This window comes from Saimiri boliviensis, chromosome 17 (assembly GCF_048565385.1).
Source record: "Saimiri boliviensis isolate mSaiBol1 chromosome 17, mSaiBol1.pri, whole genome shotgun sequence".
Classification (NCBI taxonomy): Eukaryota; Metazoa; Chordata; class Mammalia; order Primates; family Cebidae; genus Saimiri; species Saimiri boliviensis.
This window is the reverse complement of record NC_133465.1, coordinates 46,589,054-46,612,071: the sequence shown is the minus strand read 5'-3', so window position 1 is coordinate 46,612,071 and position 23,018 is coordinate 46,589,054. Positions and strand designations below refer to the sequence as shown.

The following is a 23,018-nucleotide window of genomic DNA, read 5'->3' as shown; positions in this document are numbered from 1 at the left end:
ATAAAGACCAAATGTTTTTACTTACTAAGCACTTTTATTAGGATGACAAATTTTAAAGGTTTCTATATCCTGCTTTTGTGAAGGGATGAAGAATTCCAACAGGCTTTAGGAAAATTGACTGGCCCTGAAGTGTGAAGCTTTCTAACATCCCTACTGATTCAGGAGATGCCAGGGTGGAAGGGGGTTCCCAACAGCCACCCAGAAATTCACCGAGTTGCTGCTAGATAGATATTGGTAAGGCACAAAGAGGCTCACAGCAAAACATGACCAACACACACAAAAGTGACTATCTCATTCTCACTCCAGGCACATCATAGTCAGCAAAATTTTTCCTGTATGTTGGAGCCTCCCAAATCTCCACCTCCAGCTCTGCTCCCTCTCACCAACTCAGGATGCTTTGTCTGTAGGTCCCAAACTAAACTCATCTCCAGTCCCTTTCCTATCACCCCAGACAACAGTCTTTTTGCTAAGCTAGCCTCTCACCATGAGTAAATCTGACATCTAGACATGATCCTTGGCTCCATAGGTCCTCTCAATCAGCATGATCTATCATCTCCAGTTTCAAAAGGTCTTCCAAACTCTACCACCTCTTAACAGATCATCAACAACTAGCTTCGACTGTTTATCCTCTCACTTTCTAGTCGTGCCACACTGCTTGGCTTCAAATGCCAGCTCACTAGCTACTTAGCCTCTCTATGCCTCAGGTTCCTCGTCTGTCAAATGGCAAGGATAATATCATTGCATACGTCATCATAAGGCTGTTGTAAGAACTGCATGAGATAATGCATGCAAAGCACTCAGCTCATTACCTAATAGTAAGTGACAATGATGATCATGATGAGCCTCCCCTCAAAAACTACAGTATCTTTCAAAAATCCAGTCATGTCACCTACCTGCTCAGCAACCTTTAGATAATGCCCAGTGCCTACAAGATAAAGTTCAAAATCCTCAGTGTAGGATACTAAGCAAAGTACAACTTCTTCATACTGTTGCACTAGCCCACCTTTCCAGCTTCATTCCAACAGATGCAGAACCTGTACTTCAACCAGGCCACAGTTTTTATCATCTTATGGGTGCACCATGGCATTGTGTTTCACTTGCTGAAATCTCCTTCCTATTTATTTCTACCTGCTAAGCTCCTTTTCACTCTTCAAGACCCAAACAAATGTTCTCTTTTTGTGAGGGGCTTCCTAAGTTTTCCAGGTAAAGTCTATGGCTTCTGCCGCCACACTCTCATATCATAACCTGGAAAACCCAAATGTACAATCCTTTGTTATTGTTTGTTGGTTTACTTCTGTCTGTCTCTCTTCTTTTCTATGACCCCTGTAAAGGCAGGAGCCTATTGTGACTTTTTGCATCATACCCAATGTACAACAGGTGTTCAAGCAATGAACATTTGATATGTAAATTCTAATTTTGATACGAAAATATCTAAGAGATATGTAAATTCTAGCATAGGAAGCCAAAACTGCAAAATCATTCCAATAAGAAAATGGCTAAAATAAAAGCAGTTTCATCCTAAGCATTTTTTTTTGATCCATCATCTTGTTGATTTGCATCTCATTTGGCTTCTGATTCCTCTGCATGGTGCAATCTTCTACTTATCTTCAGAACTTGAGCCATCTTATCTAAAAATTGGTTCAAGAAAACATATACATGTTTTTAAGCCTTTCTAAGTAAGCTATTGCTAAAGGTTTTACCAGTTCAATATTTTTCCTACTCTAAAGTAATTCTAAATCATTATACTAAATTTTCTACCTTTATCTACTTTTAAAACTTTATTTTTAGAGTTTTAGTGGTTTAGATGTAACTTGGAAATGTCTCTATTCTCCTGGACCACAGAGCCTGTGAAACGGGGGTGTCCAATCTTTTGGCTTCCCTGGGCCACATTGAAAGGAGAATTCTCTTGGTCCACACATAAAATACACTAACACTAATGATAGCTGATGAGCAAAAACAAAACAAAGCAAACCTCATAATGTTTTAAGAAAGTTCCCGCATTTGTGTTGTGCCTCATGCATTCAACACAATTCTGGGCCCCATGTGGCCCGTGGGCCGCAGGTTGGACAAGCTTGCTTTAAGATGTTGCTAAATCTCCCCAAGTATGTTCCATAAAGCACTGACCTGTAAAGCTAATCTATGAAAACAAACAAAATGCAGCCCATGGTCAAGTAAGTTTGGAGAAAAATATATGCTATAGCTATATATTGAAAAGTCACAGAGCACTTTAGCACATTCAAGGCTCTGAGAGGCCCAACAATGAAGAACTCAGTATTTCCCAAACTTATTTACCAGAGAACCCGTTCAAGTCCCTTGGAACCGGTGTTCATGGAACTCAATCTGGGAAATACTGCACCATTGAGCTTCGGAGTGGCCCAATACAACTAGCTTTTTGGTCATAAGCAATGTTCATTTGTAACGCGGTTGGACGGAGCTGAAAGGACACCCATCTTTATCACTTATGCAGGTCTTGACTCCCATCTGCGTGTTCTTACCAAGTTATCATTTGGAGCATATTTGAAGGCAATGAAGAACAAACGGCTTGTTACAGCTCTGTTAGCAAGTGCCTCTTTACACAAAATCTATTTCTCTGTAGATTCCATCCATTCATCTTCGTTCAGTTTCTTGGAGCCACAGATAATAAATCTAAAATGTTGTCACTTTTTCAGCCAGAGGGCCTAAAGGAACACATAGAACCTTTGGTCACTGGTAGAACAGCAAACAAAAAGCTTACTTGTCCTCTTCATCTGAAAAGTAAACACCACCAGTGGGAAAGGTTTGCAGACGCCTGGCATACCAAGCCATTATTGGTAAGGGTGTAATGATTAGAAGATAATGGCCCGGTGCCTTTGAAGACTGGAATGAAGCTTTCTGTGCAGTGACACACAGGCAATGTGAAGAGTCCTAATTTGACAACAAAACAACCTAAATCTCTTTTATGAGGTGAGCCGTGTATCTTAGGTAATAAACACTTAAGTAATTAGATGGTTTTTATGGAGATAGCTATAAACTGAAACATGGGGAAAAATCCCTCGGTAATAGGCTGACGCCCAGGAAGACGGGTATATAAGAGCCAGGGCAGAAGAGAGGAGCATCAAGACACCAACAGACTTCTCCTCTCAACTCAGCAAAACCCCACCTCCCATAGCCATGGATTGCTGTGCTCTTCGCTCCTGCAGCGTCCCCACCGGCCCTGCCACCACCTTCTGCTCCTTCGACAAAAGCTGCCGCTGCGGAGTCTGCCTGCCCAGCACCTGCCCACATGAGATCAGCCTCCTTCAGCCCATCTGCTGCGACACCTGCCCCCCACCTTGCTGCATGCCTGATACCTATGTGCCAACTTGCTGGCTGCTCAGAAACTGTCACCCGACTCCCGGAATGAGTGGGATCAACCTGACAACCTACGTTCAGCCTGGCTGTGAGAGTCCCTGTGAGCCCTGCTGTTAACCAGCCGAGGCTGCACAGGTTCTGTGAGGCGGCTGTCCAATGTCCTCCGCATCGTCTGAGCTTCAGCACTCACTATTGCCTACATCAAGGCTAAGGCCCTCCCAATTCCTGGGGCCAAAGTCTCGATGAATCTTCATTCTTTGCTTCTTTGGGTACAGTTGGAGACCTCCTTTCTGTCTTTTAGGCTATTTCATCCCTCTTTGAGAAATAACCAATTTGACTATTTGTTAATAAACTTTATTCTGGCTTAGCAGATATGACCTTGTGATGATTTATTTTCTTTTTATTTTAGGATTAGTTATTTAAAAATCAATGTAAAACACGTTATCCCCTGTCTCTTCCTACACAAAATTAGATATGACCTCTATTATCAGAAAGCAAAGAAATTTAGACCTGAGACACTTTCAAAGTTTGAACAGAGTTGATGGCACAGATGATACCAGAATGAAATTTGGAGTGTAGCAGTAGTATAGTCAACTTTCAATTTATTTTTTCCTATTTTTTAAACTGTACTTTAAGTTCTGGGGTACATGTGCAGATTCTGCAGGATTGTTACATGGGTATACACGTGCCATGGTGGTTTGCTGCATCCATTCCCCCATCATCTACATTAGGTATTTCTCCTAATGTTATCCCTCCCCTAGCTCCCCAACCCCCCAACAGGCCTTGGTGTGTGATGTTCCCCTCCCTGTGTCCATGTGTTCTCATTGTTCAACACTCACTTATGCGTGAGAACATGCGATGTTTGGTTTTTCTGTTCTTGGGTCAGTTTGCTGAGAATGATGGTTTCCAGCTTTATACATGTCCCTGCAAAGGACATGAAATCATCTATGGCTGCATAGTATTCCAAGGTGTATAGTATTTATTTTCCTATTTCCCATTAGGGAAAGTGGAATGCCTACCTAAATCTGGACAGCAGGTTATCACACTATCCAAGATTTACCCCAACAGAATAAAAGCTCTCACAGTGGAATTTATTGAAAAAATAGATATGGTTCTTTGTGGTAAGCTAAAAAGTAAAAAATGTGGTAGCTCATTTTATGGGATCTTTTTATTTAACAGATATTTATTTAATAGATATTGCTGGAAGATGTCCACTGTGCCAAGCACTCTGCTAGAGTCTAGAGATTAATAGATTGTTTTAAAAATACTTGATTTTAGTTTCTATTGATTCTGACATTGATTTTTCTTTCTTCCTTAATTGACTACATGAATTTATCACTGTGCTGGTACATATAAATAATTTATAATCTTAGTCACAGTCATCTCAAATTCTGAGCTCAAAATGCAAAACAATTTTGAAAAGTATATATATCCATTACTTCATATATTCTGTCTTCCCCCAAAAAAATCCATTTCGACTTAAAATTAGCATTTATTGAGTATTCATTGCACCCTCAAATGGGGCTTACATTGGTTTACATTAGTCATGACTATGATTAGACGTTTGCTAATCTAAGTGACATATAATATCATGACGGAAATATGCTTAAAATATCAGACTACAGTGTAGTATTTTCTACACACCAGAAACAGTCACACAATTCTGAGAGCAAAAAGACACAGTTTCCTCTTAGCACAAAACTTTTATGATAACCACTAATTCATGTCCTTATTTGTCTTGGAAAAATCTAAGTGCAATTAGATCTTTGTAGAAAATAAAGATGCCATTGTATTTTTTTTGGCGGCGGGGGTGGGGGGGACTTGCCTTTGGCCGTTGGGTCAATTGCTTCCCTCTCAGTCTCAATTTACCTTTTAGTAAAGTGGTTTCCTACCTATAGCTTGGTTTCCTGCAGGCGCAGTTTTCTTGTTACTACTCTCTGCCTTGCTTTTGTCTCAGGATTCTTGTGAGGACCAGATACCCCGAAGTGTAGAAAACACTGTGTCCACAGCATCAACCTTTGACACATGAGAGACTCTTAACGATTACTGCCATATGGCAGGCCCCAACTTTCTCACCAAAGGCATCTTTTAAAAATATGTATGTATGTATGTGTTTCGGTATTTTAGTGGCTTTTGGGTGATAAGCGGTTTTTGGTTATGTAGGTTAATTATATGGTGGTGGTGAATTCTGAGATTTTAGTGCACCTGTCACCTGAGGAGTATACGTGGTACCTAGTGTGCAGGGTTTTATCCCTGGCCTCCCTCCCACCCTCCACCTTTCGAACTTCTAAAGTCCATTATATCACTCTGTATGCCTCTGCATACTTAGTTCAGCTCCCACTTATAAGTGAATATATATGGGTTTTGGTTTTTCATTCCTGTGGTTTCCCACTCCACTTCACTCAGAATAATGGCCTCCAGCTTCATCCAAGTTGCTGCAAAAGACATTGTTTTATTCCTTTTAACTGCTGAGTAGTATTCCATGGTGTACAAATACCATAGTTTCTCTATTCACTCATTAGATGACAGACACTTAGGTTGGGTATCTTTTTATTTCCTGAAATATGTATTTTTCCCAAATGGCTTTCTTTTTTTTTTATTGCATTTTAGGTTTTGGGGTACATGTGATGAACATGCAAGATTGTTGCATAGGTACACACTTGGCAGTGTGGTTTGCTGCCTTCCGTCCCCTCACCTGTATCTGTCATTTCTCCCCATGCTATCTCTTCCCACCTCCCCACCCCCGCCCCTCCCCCATTTCCCCCCAACGGACCCCAGTGTGTAGTGCTCCCCTCCCTGTGTCCATGTGTTCTCATTGTTCAACACCCACCTATGAGTGAGAATATACAGTGTTTGATTTTCTGCTCTTGTGTACCAAATGGCTTTCTTAAAAAAGTTTATTAATCCCTTCATTTTTGTTCAGAAATACATTCATAAATATCAATGAAATGTTTAGGATTATTATAGGATAACCTTTGTTACCTGTCAAGTTATCTTTTTTCTAGTCAAAAACAAAGTAGCTTTCATGTTTTCATACATGTTAGTAAGGGATAAAAATTGAGAGTTTATTTTTAATGCTGAAAATAACTTGAAGCTCCTATTACTACTACTATGGGCCTTTAACATTCAAGGGCCCTTGTCTAGTTATAAATCCCCAACTGGAAACCAGAAGATGTGTTGTTTTAGCCCTGGCTTTGCCTTGAGCTGCCTCTGTGGCCCTGAGCAAGTCAATTAATTTCTCGGGGTCTCAGGTGTTAAATCAGTAAAATGAGTTGTTTGATCAGACCATCTCTAAGGTCGCTTTTCATTTTATCATTCTGTGATTCTAGATCATCCAGAAGCAGTCTAAGTAACAAGTACCCCATGCAACTAACCAACCCCATTCTACCTCATTACTTTTACTGCTTTCGTTAGGAAGAGCTCACATCCAGTGAATATCTACTGGGCATACTAATGAGGTAGAAGGTGGGACTCTACTGCAGAGGCGGGCTCAGATACTCGACCAAATTGAGGACTAGCTAAGACAGTGTGAGGGCAGAAACAGCTTTCCAATCAGACATGCCTGCTGTGTCAATTTGCCATTGCCATGGCAACACCTGAGTTGCCACCCCTTCCCATGGCAATGATCCAATGACCTGAAAATTACTACTCTTTCCCTAGAAATGTCTGCACAAACCACTCTTTAATCTTCATGTAATTAAAAGTAGGTACAAAGATGCAAAACTGCTCTGAGCCGCTACTCTCTGCCTACAGAGGCAGCCCTGTTCTGCAGGAGCAGTTACGGAGCTATAAACCTGCTGCTTCAATAAAGCTATTTTCTACTTCTGGCTTGCCCTTGAATTCTTCTCTGAACAAAGCCAAGAACCTTTCTGGCTAAGCCCCACTTTAGTGCTTCCCTGCCCTGCATCACTAACAGGTGCAGAAAGTGCACTAACGGGCAGAAACTCAGGCTGAGAATGATTAAATTACTCGCAAAGCACAAGTTACGTAAGTCATAAGTGAGAGAGAAGGAATTAAACCCCATACCAAGTCCAAAGTCGCTTCTCTTTCCACTACACCAAAGCACTCACCGTCTCCACAGACAGCAGTATGTCAAAGAGAAATGTGATTATTGGTGGTTCTATTTATTCAGGAGAAAGTATATGACACTTGACAATACATTTTCCCTGTCAATTGTATCTTTTGTTGTACACAGCAACTCTGCTTTCTCTGAGGTGATTATAGTGTAAAATAAACTGAGTGTATACAGTGAGTAGAAAAAAGGTATCTGTGTTTCTAAGGTAAGAACAAATCGTTTTTTAAAAGTCAGACTTTACTGATTAGCAGTTTCAGCAGAGAAGAAATATTGGCTGAATCATTAACTTTGAATTGAAATGCAAAATGTTTGACTAGTCAAACACATTTTCAGTTTTCTGATGAGCATCAATAATCAAGGTAAAACAACTGCCCTTAAAGTTAATAATTGTTAATCCTTGACAATATAATTTAAAAAAACAAGGTATTCCATTTTTCCTTCAAATTGTTCCTGAGGCTGGGCGCAGTGGCTCACGCCTGTCATCTCAGTACTTTGGGAGGCCGAGGCGGGTCTACCGTGAATCCATTAAACCTCTTTCCTTTATAAATCACCCAGCCTCGGGTATGTCCTTATAGCAGCATGAGAACAGACTAGTACAATATGGATGTGTCTACATGTGATGAAGTAGAGAACTACACCAACACCATTTTGAAACTGCAACAGGAAGCAAGTTTGAATGCAGCAACACAACCAGATAGAACTGAAGGAGAGCTGATCCCGTGTCTGATACATAAGAAGTTAGTGAGTTATTTTTACAGGATGATGTAAAAGCAGCAAGGATGTTTCGTCCAACATTCTGATGGATGGGAGCCACGTTCCCTGAGATAGGTGGATATAAAAGACCTACAGAGGACAGCTTTGCAGAAGAAAGCCTTCCTTTGCAAACAAAACATTTTCCTGGTCCACTGGCACCACGTCTTGCTGTGATTCCTGTCTCCAAGGATGCTATAGCATCCCCACTGGCCCAGCCACCACCATCTGCTCCTCTGACATAAGCTGTCAATGTGAAGTCTGCCTGTCCTGCACCTGGACCCATGGGATCAGCTTCCTTCAGCCCACCTGCTTTGAAACCTGCCCACTGCCCTGCTGCATGCCTGACTCTCACGTGCCCTCCTGTTGTCTGCTCAACAACAGCCACCCAGTTCCAACCCTGACCGGGCTCTCTGTCACCACCTGCGTCCAGCCTTGGGAGTGTGAACCACCTTGCTGCTAGCCAAAGAGTTTGCCCACATTGCCCTAAGAACCTTCAGTAGTCATTAAGGGCTGCTCAGCAAATGGTCTTTAATTAGGTGCTCCTGAAGAAAATATTATAGCACTGTGCCTTCAGTTTTACAAAAGTTTTCTCTTCCTGCTGTGAGCAATGATTTCAAATGAGAAATGGAAGAAAAATGCTATCATGGATCTCCTTACTTCAAAACTAAATGAACACCTCTACTCCCAACCACATACTGTCTCAACATTTAATGCTATAATTGCCCAATGACTCTTGACACATGCATCATAAACTTATAAATATATCCAGCAGAATTACACTTTCTGATGACATCAACATAAATTTCATAACCAAAAAGAGACCTCTCAGGGATACGTAGATACCTGAAGTAAACTGTGAGGATAGTGACATGCATGAGGCTCAAAGCTCAGAATTGTTTTAAATGCCAAGCTCAGCACCTACCTTTGATTTTTTTTTCCCCTGCCTCTAAATAAACTCACATGTGTCCTTTAAAGAGCCAGGGAAGCTGGCAATTTGAGATCAATATGCTCACAGAAAGGACCTTAAAGATTGAGTTAAGCCCTATTTTTTCACCATCTCATTTAGGTAGATCTTTGAATTTAAAAATGTTTTGACAACTGTAAAGCAATTCACACAAAAAATGAATCACTCTCCTTATATATAGGGTTACTATCTCAGAAGGTCATTATAAAAATAAAAAATACCTGTTTAATTCTAATCTGTAATTTAATCCAATTCAACAAATATTTATCAAACGCCTACCATGTTTCAGGCCTCATCCTAGGTGCATAAGAGAGACAAACGAGACTAAGACACGATGACCACTTCCAAGGGCCTTGCATCGGAGTGAGGAAAACAAATTGAAGTGACAAACTATAAAGCACAGCAGAAAGACACGAGGTTGGAATGGAAGAATAGGCAGCACATTTTATAAGAGCAGAGAAAAGGATGACAACATTTAGAAGAATCACCTAAAGTTTCTTTATGAAGGGGATGCTTGGCTGAATCTTGAGGAATCAACAGGGTTTGGAAAGCAGAGAACTGGAAAGGACACTCTAAGCTAAGGAAAGAGCAGGAACAAGGTCACAGAGGGTACAGTACCTAGGAGACTCCAACCTTCACTTTATGTGTTGTGCTGCATGATTAACACACACACGGCCTCACATAGTCATCATTTTTGTGATGAGAACACTCAATCCATTCTCTTAGCATTTTCCAAAAATGTAGTATATTGTTATTCACTAGAGTCACTATGTTGTACGTGGAGCTCCAGAAGCTGTATAATATTTCAAGGTAAGTTTTAAAAGAGAAGTCAGAGAGAACACAGAGAACGGGAGAGGGTCTGCTTCATATATCCTGCTTGCCAAGCCACTGACTTACTACAGATGAGAGAGACTGGTAAGTCGAGAGTAAGTAAACATTAAACATTTCCCTGATGATTTCAATACCAATTGATTAACTTTGAATTTTATACTATACTGAGAAGGCCACTTGAATTTGTTTCTCTGTTCTTCAGTGGTAAAGTGTAGGTAAGGATTGAGGCAGGAGAATAGCAAAGGGAATTAAAACTTTGATAAAGGGCGGAGTGAATAAAAGCAGAGAGCAGAAGCAAAGTGAAGGAGCAGATAAGCAAGATAAGAAGCAGAAGTTAGACCGGGTACGGTGGCTCAGTCTTAATCCTGGCACTTCGGGAGGCCAAGGCAGATGGATCACTTGAGGTCAGGAGTTCGAGACCAGCCTGGCCAACAAGGTGAAACTGCCCTCTCTACAAAAATTAGCCGGGCGTAGTGGCAGACACCTGTAATCCCACCTACTCAGGAGTCTGAGGCAGGGGAATCGTTTGAACCCAGGAGGCGGAGGCTGCAGTGAGCCGAGATCATGCCATTGCGCTCCAGACTGGATGACAGAGTGAGAACCTGTCTAAAAAAAAAAAAAAAAAAAAAAAAAAAGTGGCAGACATTAAACAGCCAAAACAAAAACTAAGGTAGAGAAGCAAGTAAGGCCCTCATGACCGGCAGGATAAGGGACCAAACCAGTAAGGGGCAACTCTTCAGGAATAGGCATGATGACCCTGTATGAAAATCAGCTCATTAAAGCTTATGCATATGAATTGCATATCATCCTGCACTGAAATTAGGGGCTGGAGATGACGCGCAAGCACACCGGGGCCAAAGTAACTAAACAACGAGCCTGTCAATCAAAGAGGAGGCCACTGGCTAGAGAGTAGGCAGCCTACAGATTAGGCAGCCTTGGGAAGAGAAAACACACACACACACACACACACACACACACACACACACACACACACACACAGAGACCCAAACTGCACCAAGCTGGTGCTAATCTCATCTCGTAGAGGTCAGTCCGCTCTCCCGCTCTGAGAGTGTAATACTGTTCTCAGTACGCTTTTGCTGCTTTACTTTGCTCTGCGTGTCTCCTCCAATTCTTTGTCTGGGACACCAAAAGCCTGGAACTGCATGGCGCCATCTGGTAACAGTATGATGCTCAACACCCTTGGCATTTGTTATAAATTCCTGCTAATAAATATGATTTGAAGGTTATTTTCTGGGTTTTTTTGTTTTTAACTTTTAAGTTCAGGGGTACATGTGCAGGTTTGTTACATAGGTAAACTTGTGTCATGGAGGTTTGTTGTACAGATTATTTCATCACCCAGGTATAAAGTCTAGTACCTATTAGTTATTTTTCCTGATCCTTCCCTCCTTCCACTCTCCACCCCTCTTAGGTTCCAGCGTCTGTTAGTTCCCTCTATGTGTCCACATATTCTCATCATTTAGCTGCCACTTGTAAGTGAGAACATGCCATATTTGGTTTCTGCATTAGTTTGCTAAGGATAATAGCCTTCAGCTTCATCCATGTTTATTCAAAGGACAGGATCTCCTTCCCTTTTATGGCTGCACAGTATTCCATGGCATATAGATACCACATTTTTTGTTGTTGTTAAAAAAAGATAAACTGGTTGTTTTAACATATAACATAGAAGGTTTACACCAATAACATTTGATATTTTCCACTGATTTTAGTGAACTTACTTCTCTTTTAAACAGATCATACTGGTTTTTGGTAATGTCCCCTCAGAAACCACCCACCAAGAATCTTTGCTTTCTGTTTATTCAACAATCAAATTGCCATGCAACAAGTATGTAATTTAAATTAGATAATACTATCTGAATGGATTTGTGCTGATCATGGAGAGGTATGGGAAGATGTTGGAATCATAGAACAGTACACATTTCAGATTATCTGGTTCAGTTTCTGGCTGACTGAAGTAAAGAATGTTGTTTAAGGCATACCACAAAGGAATTTCAATCTAGTTCAAGACCCAAGATGTGAAAATAAATAAACACGCATAGGGAATAAGTTAGTGAAAAAGTGATTTTTATGAATGTCATAGTTCTAAATTGCATTGGGTCAGATCTCCTGCCAAAATCCACTGTTGTTCTGTGACTCTTAGGATTTCTCCTTTTAATTCCTATTTCATCTTATTTTAAAGTATGTACACCATTCATGTGAAAATGAATCAAGGCTGAGTTTTTTTTTTAATGGTACATTCAATAAAGAATAACCACTGTGTGGATCCTTCCTTCCAGTGAATTTATACTATGTTTCACCACAAGATAGGCATAGCTTTGAGAATAGAGACTCTTTTAGAGAAAACAATCCATAGGATAATACAACCTTGAGAAATTCACTACGAATTTATTAAAAATAATAAAAGGGGTTACGTCCTGTATCATTCTGTCACTTTGTTTGCTCAGCAGAACCTGAATTATAATATTAACAATGTAAACATTTCTGAGATGCCTGTAGTCATAGGAAACATTTATCTGTAAACAGTCATATTCTTGTTGACTTTATTGAGTTGAAAATAGTCCCATTAATCATTTGCATTGCTCATTCTGAAACTAGTAATTGGAAATCACATTATATTATCCATAGTATCTTAAATTAAGAGGGAAAAACAAGAAGAGTTTAGCCTCCAAAATTACAGCTGAATTATCACTTGGATTGATAACCTTAAAAGTCATGTAAGGTTTGGCATGCCAGAAACCTGTGCAGACAAAATGTGATGATCTTGTGACAAAAATGACAAGACAATGAGTCAAAAATATGATTAACTTAATAAGAGTGGGAACTCTTAATGGACTTACATGTAAATGCCAAACCGATTAGAGAATCTTAGTGGAAAAGGGTGCCATCAACAAAACAGGAAGCTTTCCGGTTGGACCAACGCCCAGTGGGGAGGGTATATAAGAGCCCTAACAAGAGAGGAGTCCTTTGTACCTCAGAAACCTCATCTGTCTAAGAAGCTGAAAGCCAACCAGACGCCCATCGCCATGGATTGCTGTGTCCCCTACGGCTGCAGTGTCCCCACCGGGCCGGCCACCACTATCTGCTCCTTCGACAAATCCTGCCGCTGTGGAGTCTGCCTGCCCAGCACCTGCCCACACACAGTTTGGTTACTGGAGCCCACCTGCTGTGACAACTGTCCCCCACCCTGCCACATTCCTCAGCCCTGCGTGCCCACCTGCTTCCTGCTCAACTCCTGCCAGCCAACTCCAAACCTGGAGACCCTCAACCTCACCACCTTCACTCAGCCCTGCTGTGAGCCCTGCCTCCCAAAAAGCTGCTGCTGATGGATGACTACTTTGCTCAGTGCCCGAGAATGAAGAACCTCGAAGCTGTCTCTTCCGTATTCACTTGCCTCAGTAGTTTACCAGATGTTTAAGTAGACCAGATCTGGCCCAGATATGAAGAACTTACCTTTGGTTTTAATGGAGGGAAAAAAAAAACCCCTCCATTAAATTTTTATGGTTACCCCTCCATTAATTTTTATGGTTATTTAGCTGAATAACCATTTGGTTCATGTAGGCAGGTGAAGGTGTTTTATTAGCAAATTACTGTTTGAATCTTTAAGACCTCAGAATACATGTTCTTGGTCACCTTCCTTCCTGGCTCTTATTTCTTGTATTGGGTATTTTCATTGAAGCAAAAGAATTTCTCGGCGGGTTTTTGAATAAACTTTATTTCTCTGGCAAGATGTGCCCTTTGCTTATGTTAGTTTTGGGTATATTTCTTCCGTAACTACTCCTCACCTCTGAAACTGAGTGACCAAATCTAGGTTTTAGTTATTCTTCCTGTATGCTAGCCTGACATGCTGCTCACCTCCCAGTCACTGCAGAATCACTCAGCATTAGAAGGGAACAGTTGTTCCATACAGAACAGCAGCTTCATAAATCATGGAGGCAGCTGAGAGGTTGGCGTTTTTAAACCACAGGAGGTAGTTGGGAATGACTGAACGAGCAATGCATTGAAGAGGGTGAGGCAGAGAAGACAGAAATACTAAAACCTGGACACCAGGGATTCCCCAAAGCAAAGGGGTTTGGACTGAAACTTTGAAGCAATGGAAGATTTCAAGCAAGAGACCGATATAATCATGTTGCGCTTCAAATTGAACTGTCCCTTTTCATTATTAATCTTTGACTTATGTCTTCACTATCCCAGATCTCTCTATTGACTATAGAAAGATGTAGTTAAAACTGGACAACTTCTTGGGGTGTGTCTGTGTGTGAGTGTGTGTAGATTTTTAGCACTCCAAAAATCTACCATCTCATCAAAGATCACCATGTTTTTCCTACATTAGCTTAACAAAAAAAAATCCTTTATTTTTAAAAATAAAATGCTTAGTATTTCTGACACATAGTTTAAACTTCCATTTTTAACCACATAAAAGGTAACTCAATCCCAATAGGTCCTATATTTAGTTTTTAACACATCGGCTCCCAAACCATCTAAGGCAAATCATCTCACCTCTCTATGACTCAGTATCATCCTTTATAAACAAAGGAGAGTAATTTCCAGGTCTCTTAGACCACTGCAGAGAAAATACATTCTAATAAAGTGCTGAAAGTCTTGTCAATAAAAGAGATGAGCTTATTATAATAAACTTGTTACATTACAACTGTTTCTAATTTGTAACCTTGGCTTATTTATGATTAGAGAAACATAATGTGCTGCGTAAACAGTAACAATTTCTCTAAGCTTTTATGGTGAACTCAAAGCATTGTTGTATCCTGGGTTAGAAGCTGATAGCTTTCTGCCATGAATTCTAATCCTGAGGGTCTGCAAGCCATGTTTCCTTTGTGATGTTTCCCTCAAAATAATTTTTTTCTTTTATTTTTTGTCTTTTGGCCTTAGAACCCAGTCTTTGTCCTTCCTATTTTAATGCATAACAGCAGCAATTTATAATAATGTTATGTGTATGAAAAACTCTTCCACCAGACTATAAACTTCATGAGGTCAAGGATGATGTCTATTTTGTTTATTGCTATATATCCAACACTTATCACAGTGACTGGCACATAGTAATTGCTCAGAAAATGTCTGTTGAATTATTTTTAAAATAATAAGTGAAATACTAATCAGTCCTAAGTAAAAGGGTGTACACTTCGGCAGGTATTCATACAAAGATAAATCTGGGGAAACTCCACGAACCAGTAGATACAATGAATTCTCTCTTTCAAGCAGAGCCATAGAAACCTTTTCAAATTTTTAAATTAGTTTATATGCCAACCACTTTCTCTAATGGATGTGATTATTTATTTATTTGTATAAACTTTTAATATATGTGTTTGCTCTTTCCTATAAGGTTGCTGTCTTACTTCCCTTCATCTCTTTTTCTTTTCTCCTTTTGACTATGTTTCTTTTATCTTTCCCTTGCCTTGAATTTGATCTTTAATTTATTTCAATAATGTTAATAATTTATTTTTGCATAGCACTACAGGATTGTTCATGAACTTTCACCCTTTTCATTACATGTGAGCCTCACATGTAATGAAACTTTCTCACATGTAATGAAATTCCTCCACATCTTCTGAGTGGAGGAATATACATGTTATTAACCTGATTTTGCAGAGAAAAGAGATGAGGCTCCTAAAAGTGAATTACTTACCGTAACAAGGAAGATAACCAGCAGCACTGGGAACAGTCAATAGCTGTTCTGACTCCTCACATGGTCCTCTTGACTATACATCCTCATTCCCAAAACATACTGAAATACCCTAGCTTGGCTGTAATAAATACATTTTGAACAATCCTGCCAATTCCATTTTGCCCATCCTGAGCTATGTAAGGCATTCTGTTCCTAGAGCTTGTGGTCTGAGACACCTTGCATCTTTGTAACCAATTTTCTGAGAAACAGGGCCCACTGGCCCATACATCCTGTACCTGCAACTGTGTAAGTGCCTACCCAACATCCTGAGTAAAAAACAACTTTAAATAGAATTTTGTTAGGCACCTCTCCCCCTTCCCCTAACCTGCTCCTTCTGCTTCTGTAATAATCTGCTTGCTGTTCACTGACCCTGAACTGATAGAAAATGTTGACCGCCCTTTGTTCTGGGCCAAGAGGTTTGAGCTCTAGCTGACTCTCGGATGCTGGCCATGAAAAGTGGACTCTCAACAAACTCAGAGTGTGGCACTTCTGTTTAAACTCGCTCGGGCATAACAATACAAACATGCACACTGCTGTGCCTGGGTCTACAGGTGTGCCTAAAGGAGGAGGTGGGAAGAACATGAGAAGAACCATGGCTTGCAGGACACATGAGACCAGGCTGAGGGGAAATGATTTGAGGTGTATAAAAGATATTGGCCACAAGCCCACCTTGTGCTCCGTCTTAAACACTGAACTATGCCTAAAGTCTAAATAGCATACTGGTACTAGAATCCAGGTCTTTCCTCCTACAGCTACATTTGATTTCTGGAAAAAAATGCAAAACCTGTAAAAAAGAGAGAGAGAGAGAGAAAGAGACAAAGAGAGAGAGAAAGCATGAAATCAAATGTCAACAGATTAATCTAGCTCAGGGTTGTGAGTTTCCTTTTGTAACAATTTTAATTGAATTTTAGTTTTGTATTCTTATTTTATTAAGTCTATATAGACGGAAGCTAAATATTCAACTTGCTCACAATTAACAGTGAAGGAAACAAAGCAAGCCAGCTCTCAATAGAAGATAAATGACCAGTATGCATACGAAAGAATGTTTCAATCTAACCGAGTATAAAAGAAATACAAACACGACAACCACAAAATTTTGTTTTTCACCTATGAAATTGGAAAACACCTTTAAAATAAAATATCTATCAAAAATATAGGAAATGGGAATTCATACATATATTGTTGCATTTTAGGTTTTGGGGTACATGTGAAGAACATGCAAGATTGTTGCATAGGGACATACATGGCAATGTGGTTTGCCACCTTTCTCCCCAACACCTATATCTGGCATTTCTCCCCATGCAAATTCTTAATCAAACACACCTGGTGGAAATAGGTAACTTGAAAAAAAAATAGGTAAATAGAACCATTCTGAAGAGCAGTATGGCAATAATATGAAAGGCCTTAAAAATACTGAAAATTAACATTTGTCCCTATAATTCTACCAAATAATTAATTCTGTTTCTGAAATAAACAAAAATATACACAAAGATTTATATGCAGAGGTTCTCTCTATTGCCACAATTACTGTAGAGAAAAGTTAAAAAATAACCTCAATGAATAGTAATACAAAATTTTAAAGTAACTTAGAAGTGCAATTAAAAAATAAATACTAGAAAGTATTAAAAGATCCTTTAAAATATAAGATTATATATATATATATACATATACACAAGTTTCAGAACCTATGCACAATATGATTCCAATAATATAATAATAAATGTTACAAAATATTTTATAATAAAAAACTAGAATAAGTGTTTTTTGAAGTTTTTCCATATTTCTCAATAGCATGTTTCTCCACATTAGTGTAATTTTGACCTTCAAATGCCTCAAAGATAAAAGAAAGTAAAATTAAGCTCAACTTTTTAAAACAAGAATACTTTATCAGAGAAATTGGAATAGATAAAGTGAAAGATTAAAAATCCAGCAGCACTGGAGAGCAGACCCACATATCACAGACCCACTGTCACGCAGTATTCCCCAGCAGGGCTGGTGTTGAAAATATAGTAGCAGAAGGCTTTGGTGATACCTCATAAAGCTTGCGTTCCGTGACAAACAGCAAGAGTAATCAGCTCAGATTTAGCAATGAACTCAAATAAAAGTTAATTAGGAAAATGGGGACTCTTTATGGAGTCTAAATGTCAAACAAATTAAAGAATAATGAGTACACTAACATAAACAAGGACCAGGAAAGAAGCCTCTTGACTGGACCAACTCCCAGTGGAGAGGGTATATAAGAGCCCCAGAGAAAGGAGAGACATTCACACCTCAGAAGCCTCTTCTTTCTTTTCAACCAAACCCATAAATACCGCAGACGCCCATCGCCATGGATTGCTGTGTCCCCTACGGCTGCAGTGTCCCCACCGGGCCGGCCACCACTATCTGCACCTTCGACAAATCCTGCCGCTGTGGAGTCTGCCTGCCCAGCACCTGCCCACACACAGTTTGGTTACTGGAGCCCACCTGCTGTGACAACTGTCCCCCACCCTGCCACATTCCTCAGCCCTGCGTGCCCACCTGCTTCCTGCTCAACTCCTGCCAGCCAACTCCAAACCTGGAGACCCTCAACCTCACCACCTTCACTCAGCCCTGCTGTGAGCCCTGCCTCCCAAGAAGCTGCTGCTGATGGATGACTACTTTGCTCAGTGCCTGAGGTTGAAAAATTCAACCTAGAAGCTTTAGAGTTCACCTAGCTCAGTACCTGCAACTATTTACTCTGCTTAAGAAATTGGGACAAGGACGGTACAATCACAATCACCCCCTGCAAAAAAAAAAGAGACCAAGAAATTTTCAGTGACCATTTAGCTATAACCAACTGCAGTTTGAATAGGTGGATGCCAACAGCTTCCTAAAGCTGTTCAATTCCTTCACATTAAAGTGTCTCTTTCTGTGGGTGCTTTGGGAATTCTGTCTCCAGTCGTGGGTCATATCTTTCTGAAAATTAAGGAAGTTCTTCATGATTATCCTAATAAACGTTACATTTCTGGCATAGCACAAATGTCTACAATTACTTCTGTTTATTTCTGTTCTTTCATTAAATATCTTTCTTAACTTTGATCATTGGCATTTTAGGAAAAACTGGAAACACGGGAAACAAAAAATGGTGGCAGTATGGACAAAAATTTCTTAATTTTGCGGTTCTTGCTGTTTTAAGAAAATTAAACGTCCTTGCATATAAGATGGCCTAGCACATCGGCATATTTGAAAGTAGAGTTTTCCTGACTTGTCCTCCCAAAAAATGGTTTCAGACAGGTTGAGAAATACTGAACATTACCCAAACACCAACTATGACAAAATATATAAACGAATGCAGATGACACGATCTATTTATAAAGAAATTATAATATAATAATGTAAGTATTTATTCAACTAAAATTTATTAAATGTCTATTGTATGTCCTGTGTTTTATTGTGTGCCAAAAATCTATTTATAAAGAAATTATAATATAATAATGTATTTATTCAACTAAAATTTATTAAATGTCTATTGTATGTCCTGTGTTTTATTGTGTGCCAAACATAAGCTAGCCATCTGGCGAGTGAGGCAAATACAAACACAACACCCATTTGTTTCTTCCTATGGTTAATAATTATTTATCCAATGCCTACTGCTATGTTATAATGAAAAATATGATGTGTTCTACCAGCAGTATTAGTAAAGTTCTGTGACATCATAAAATTGAGAACACTGAAGACGGTTGTCATGGGGGTAAAGTGGGAAAGACATAGTCAAGGAGGAATTGACTGCAGCTGGTCATCAAAGGGCTATGGAGGAAAAGAAAATGTCAAAGAAAGACTAGACAGTGGAGTTGTGTCACCAATCGAGCCTAGGAGCAGAGAAGAAGGAGAGAATTGGAGATGGAAATACTCTGTTCTGCTTGTCCTAGACGTGTCGAGTTTGAGACATGAGTAGCTGTGTCTAAGTGAGGAGTTTGGAAAGCTATTCTGGAGAAGAAGAAGAAATATGCAGCCATGGGCAGAAGACAGTGTAAAAGTTCTCGAGTACTTGCAGAAGGCGCAGTTGCACATACGCTGGCTGAAATTCCATCAGGCATAGCAAAGAGTGGCTGCTAGGTGATAAGAAGCGGAATGGAGACACCAGAAGTCATTCACTATTAACAGACATTGAGGTTCCTGCCTAGCCAGGGTAGAGAAAAAGAATTGAAAAAAAAAAAAAAAAATTAAAGAACCTAAGAAGCCTGTGGGAAAGTATCAAGTGGTGAAACAAACATGAAATTGGAGTCTCAGAATGAGAGGAGTTAAAAAAAGTAGGAAATAAACATTTAGGAAGAAATAAAAGGCAAACATTTTCCAAATTTGATGACATATTTTACTAACCCATTCAAGAATCTCAACAAACTCTTAGCAGGATAATTGCTACTAATTACACACACACACACACACACACACACACACACACACACACACACCCCACCTAGACATATCATAGTCAAACTGATTAATAACAAAGATCAGTAGGATATCTTTTAAAAATTTAAGAAAAACAAACAAATCAAATAGAAGGCAGCAAAGAAAAGGGGAATGTCTGACTTCTCTTCAAATAAAATGGATGTCAGAGGAAAATCAAACCTCATTTATAAAGTCCTGAAGGGAAAAAAATGTGAACACTATAGTCTGCAAAAACAACCTTCAAAATTAAAGAAAAATAAAAACATTCTAGATGAATAAAGCTGACTTTTTTTTTTAAGTGCATAAAGATCTACGCTATAAGAAACACTAAGGAAGTCCTTTTGGTTTAAGAGTAATTTTACCTCAACAACAAAAAAAAAACAAATAAAGCAGTTCAAAAATAGACAGAGAATGTGAATAGATATTTCTTCAAAAAAGATATACAAATAGCCAATAACCACAGGCAAAGGTACTCAGCATCGAGTCACTAATCATTAGCAAAGCACAAATTGAAGCTACGAGATACCACCTCCCAACCATTAGGATGCCTACCATAAAATAAATAAATAAATAAATAAATAAATAAATAAATAAATAAATATAAAAAACAAAAACAGTCAGGTGTAGTGGTTCCTGCCTGTAATCCCAGCACTTTGGGAGGCCAAGGGGCAGGTCACTTGAGGTCAGAAGTTCAAGACCAACTTGGCCAACATAGCCAAACCTGTCTGTACTAAAAATACAAAAATTAGCTGGGCATGGTGTTAGACGCCTGTAATCCCAGCTACTCAAGAGGCTGAAGCAGGAGAATCACTTGAACCCAAGAGGCAGAGGTTGCACTGGGCTGAGATCCCACCACTGCACTCCAGCCTGGGTGACAGAGTGAGACTCTGTCTAAATAAATAAATAAATAAAATTTATTAGCAGGATAATTGCAATACACATACACACACACACACCCCACCTAGACATACCATAGTCAAACTGCTTAATAACAAAGATCAGCAGGATATCTTTTAAAATTTTAAGAAAAACAAGCAAATCAAGTAGAAGGCAGCAAAGAAAAAGGGAATGTCTGACTTCCTCAAGTATTGCTTGTAGAAAGGCAAAATTATGCAGTGACTGTGACGAACAGTATAGCAGTTCCTCAAATAATTAAATGTAGAATTATTTTATGATCCTGCACTTCCACTTCTGGGTATATACCCAAAATAATTGAAAGCAGGGTCTCTAAAAGACATTTGTATACTTGTGTTCATAGCAGCAATTATCTCAATAGCAAAAATATTAAAAGAGCCCAAGTGTTCATTGACAGACGGATGGATAATCAAAATGTGGTACCTCCATACAATGGAATGTTATTCAGCCCTAAAAAAGAAGGACATTCTGGCACATGCCACAATATGAATTAAATTTGAGGACTTTGTGCTAGGTGAAGTAAGCCAGTCACAAAAAGATTTTATTCACTTACATGCTTTCACTTACATGAGGTAGTCAAAAGTAGTACAAAAAAAAAAAAAAAATCACAGCAATGAAAAGTAGAACAGCCAGGACATGAGGGTGGGGGTTAATGGACAGTTGTTTAAAGGGCACAGAGTTTCAGTTTTAAAAGATGAAAAAAGTTATGGAGAAGGATGGTGGTGGTGGCCACACAACATTTAAATGTGCTTAATACAACTGAATTGTACACTTAAAAATAGTTAAAATAGTAAATTTTATGTTACTTGCATTTTGCCACAATAAAAAAAATTTAAAGAGTAATTATACAAAATGAAGTTTCGGACCTTCAGGAAGAAAAAAAAAACACTGAAAGTGGTAAATACATGGGTAAAATATGATATTGTCTCTTTTCCTTTTCTCAATATTCTAAAAGACAATTATTTAAAGCAAAAACAATGGCATTGTGGGGTTTCTATATACAGAAGCAATTTGACAATAATAGCACAAAGAATAGAAAGGGGCAAAAAGAACTCTGCTGTGGTAAAGTTCTCATACTTTACATAAAGTTCTACAATATTAACTCCAAGTGGACTGTGATCATATAAAGATGCATGCATATTATAGTCCTGGGGGAACTCCCCAACCCTTTAGAAAAACCATTGAAAGATGCAGACTTATAAAGTGAGTATAGAAAATAAAGTAGAATGTTCGACTAGCCTAAAAGAAGATGAGAAACAAAAGAGAAAGGAACCAAAAACACGTGGAAATGGAAAACAAATGGCAAGATGGTAGACTCTAAACGAATGTTATCAGTAATTACATTAAATATAAAGGAAGCACTCCAATAAAAAGTCAGAGGAGGTCAGATTGGATTTAAAAAGAAGACCTAACTCTATGCCATTTAAAAGAGATTCACGTTAAATATAAAAGCAGAAGAAAACTGAATGGTATAGTCTGAAAAAAAGATACACCATGCAAATGGTAATGATAAGACAGAAGTCTGGTCATTTAAATATTAGATGATTTTTAAGGCGATATTTCATAATGAAAAAAGGGGAAATTCATTAGGGAATTCTACAAGTAATAAGAATATAACCCAGTAACAGAGTTTCAAGATAAATAAAGCAAAAAAGCACAGTAATCAAGAGAGAAGTAGATAAATCGAAAATGACATTCGGTGATTTTAATAGCCCGTGTCAGGAGCTGAGAGAACAAATAGGTAAGAAAATTACCAGGGATAAACAAGATTTGAATAATAGTATCAAACGATTTTCCCAGTTGCATTCATAGAACGTTACCCCTTATAACTGCAGAACATACATTCTTTTCAAAGGCATAAGGAACTCTCACCAAAATAGATTATCTTCATGGCCATTAAATTCGTCTCCATAAATTCCAAAATATAACAAAATATGTTGATCACAATGGAATTAAATGAGAAATCAATAAGATACTTAGAAAAATCACCAAATATTTGAAAATTAAACAAACACAGTTCTAATAACCTATGGCTCAAATAA

General features: G+C 38.9%; 3 protein-coding genes across 3 annotated transcripts; all 3 read left to right on the top strand.

The window, feature by feature from the left end:
• Nucleotides 1-3,085: 3,085 nt before the first annotated feature.
• Nucleotides 3,086-3,704, top strand: KRTAP3-1 (keratin associated protein 3-1). The gene has a single exon (XM_010330651.3). It carries the CDS (start codon nucleotides 3,151-3,153, stop codon nucleotides 3,445-3,447), a length of 297 nt encoding a protein of 98 aa, XP_010328953.1. The 5' UTR covers nucleotides 3,086-3,150; the 3' UTR covers nucleotides 3,448-3,704.
• Nucleotides 3,705-12,928: 9,224 nt separating this feature from the next.
• LOC101030606 (keratin-associated protein 3-3) lies at nucleotides 12,929-14,619 on the top strand. Its single transcript, XM_003942804.4, has one exon. It carries the CDS (start codon nucleotides 12,995-12,997, stop codon nucleotides 13,292-13,294), a length of 300 nt encoding a protein of 99 aa, XP_003942853.1. The 5' UTR covers nucleotides 12,929-12,994; the 3' UTR covers nucleotides 13,295-14,619.
• Nucleotides 14,620-17,758: 3,139 nt separating this feature from the next.
• LOC120366852 (keratin-associated protein 3-3-like) lies at nucleotides 17,759-18,649 on the top strand. The gene has a single exon (XM_039476504.2). It carries the CDS (start codon nucleotides 17,978-17,980, stop codon nucleotides 18,275-18,277), a length of 300 nt encoding a protein of 99 aa, XP_039332438.1. The 5' UTR covers nucleotides 17,759-17,977; the 3' UTR covers nucleotides 18,278-18,649.
• Nucleotides 18,650-23,018: the final 4,369 nt, after the last annotated feature.